The sequence below is a fragment of the Mandrillus leucophaeus genome, unplaced genomic scaffold, assembly GCF_000951045.1.
Source record: "Mandrillus leucophaeus isolate KB7577 unplaced genomic scaffold, Mleu.le_1.0 Scaffold895, whole genome shotgun sequence".
NCBI lineage: Eukaryota > Metazoa > Chordata > Mammalia > Primates > Cercopithecidae > Mandrillus > Mandrillus leucophaeus.
Window position 1 is genome coordinate 551,637 of NW_012109752.1, and position 1,955 is coordinate 553,591.

A 1,955-nucleotide genomic window follows, 5' to 3' on the forward strand; every position below is an offset into this window, starting at 1 on the left:
GCCACTGCACTCCAGCCAGGGGGAGACAGCGAGACTCCGTCTCCAAAAAAAATAAAAATAAATAAATAAATAAATAAATAAAATTTATTAATAAATAAATATGCTTGTTTTCACTGTAGAAAACTTTATTTTGAATAGTATTTCATTCCAAGAAAGCGTATTACCTCTTTAATATTTACCTAACAGTTTTAAAACACAAGGAAGACATTTTACAATGGCTTCATGTCTACTAGTTCCAGTCTAGTGTCCTGACTCACTTCGAGAATCAGAACCTTTCTGCCCTTTCCCAAGTCTTACCTCAGATGCCTTCAGGTTAATGTACTTGAGGTAACAGTCATGGAGATCGAGATAACGACCATATCCCTCTTCATCTGTGAACTCCACCAAGTCTGAGGGAATCAGATACATCAATGATTCAGTTTATACACACCACTCTCTTGGACTTACCTTTTCAAATGGACTGCTTGTTCCTAGTTTCCTGAGGCAGCACTTCACCCAAATGTCCTCCCTTTGCTCACAATATAACCTCCAATAAGTTAAGTGAGATCAAAAGTGAGTGTTCTCTTACAAGGTAACAAGGGCTGACTCCTTTTAGTATTGTGACCTAAAGTGAACAATCCTTGGCTTTCCAAGCCAGTAAATTTGAGGTAGGAGAGAACAAAATGAACACTGTGCGCCCAAGACCAATTTAGGATGTCACTCTAGCCCAGAAACCAGCAAAGACGAAACCAGCAAGAAATCCTGGCTATAAATATATCTGAGGCCATGGCTGCAAATCTGAGCTGTAATTAATCTGTACTTTTGCTGGTGCCGAATGAAATTTTCACCTCTACTTACTTTGTGCCTCTTCACTCGGATTCTCTCGAGCCTTCAGGAGCTCCTCAAATTCCACTGACATTGGCACACAGATCTGAGGGGAAAAGTAAAAGCTCAGGTGGATTTTTCTTTTTTGTTTTTGAGACGGACTCTGCTCTGTTGCCCAGGCTGGAGTGCACTGGCACAATCTTGGCTCACTGCAACCTCTACTTCCCAGGTTCAAGCGATTCTCCTGCTTTGGCCACCCGAGTAGCTGGGACTACAGGCACGCACCACCATGCTTGGCTAATTCTTGTATTTTTAGTGGAGACAGGGTTTTGCCATGTTGCCCAGGCTGGTCTTAAACTCCTAAGCTCAAGTGATCTGCCCAGCTTGGCCTCCCAAAGTGCTGGGATTACAGGCATGAACCACTGTGCCCGACCTCAGGTGGATTTTTCAATGTAAAAGTTGCAAGATCACAGAAATGAAATACACAGAAAGTTGGACTTCTGATGATTTGGCCTTGATTTTTCACTAGGAACCTACTACTGTTCTCCAATTACCTTGTTTTTCCCCGCTTTTTTGTATTGTTTGAGTAAAACTCACTAAAGTAACACATGCTCACAAAACCTCAAAAGTCCACCTTTATTAATTCTCCTGAGAACAGGTAACCACTGTTAATAGAGCTTTTGCTATGCCAGTGGTTCCCAAACTTTGCTGCATATTAGAATCACCCAGGGAGTTTTTTTTTAAATTCTGATGCACCTGATACCAATTAAATCAAAGGAAGGCAGGTATCAGTACATTTTAAAGATCCCCAGGTGGCTCAAATATGCACAAAGTTTGGAAAACAGTGCTCTATATATTTAAATATATGTATTTGTACAAGTACATTCATGCCTGCATACTTTTTTTTTTTTAGCATAAAAGACTTGCTTCTGACACTTAGTATATCTTGGGCATCCTTCTAACCAGTTATTTAAGCATTTATTCCTCGTTACCTTTTGACCATGGCTGGAATAAGGTTAACACATCAGAATGGTATTCATTTATTCTCTCTTGGTTAGCAGAAGACCTCATTCTCTATCCTCCAAGGGGCCTATGTGTGTGAGGATCCCTTCGTTTACCCCCACACTATGTACTGCAATAAACAGCCTCTA

The 1,955-nt window shown here is 40.7% G+C and overlaps 1 protein-coding gene across 1 annotated transcript in view; it reads right to left on the reverse strand.

The window, feature by feature from the left end:
- SF3A3 (splicing factor 3a, subunit 3, 60kDa) overlaps positions 1-1,955 on the reverse strand; it is a 47,521-nt gene that overhangs the window by 35,789 nt on the left and 9,777 nt on the right. Inside the window, exons 6-7 of the mRNA XM_011969515.1 lie at positions 838-910; positions 298-389 (exon numbers count right to left, since the gene is read on the reverse strand). Of these exons, the coding sequence (XP_011824905.1) occupies positions 298-389; positions 838-910 (165 nt within the window). The remainder of the gene's footprint in view (positions 1-297; positions 390-837; positions 911-1,955) is intronic.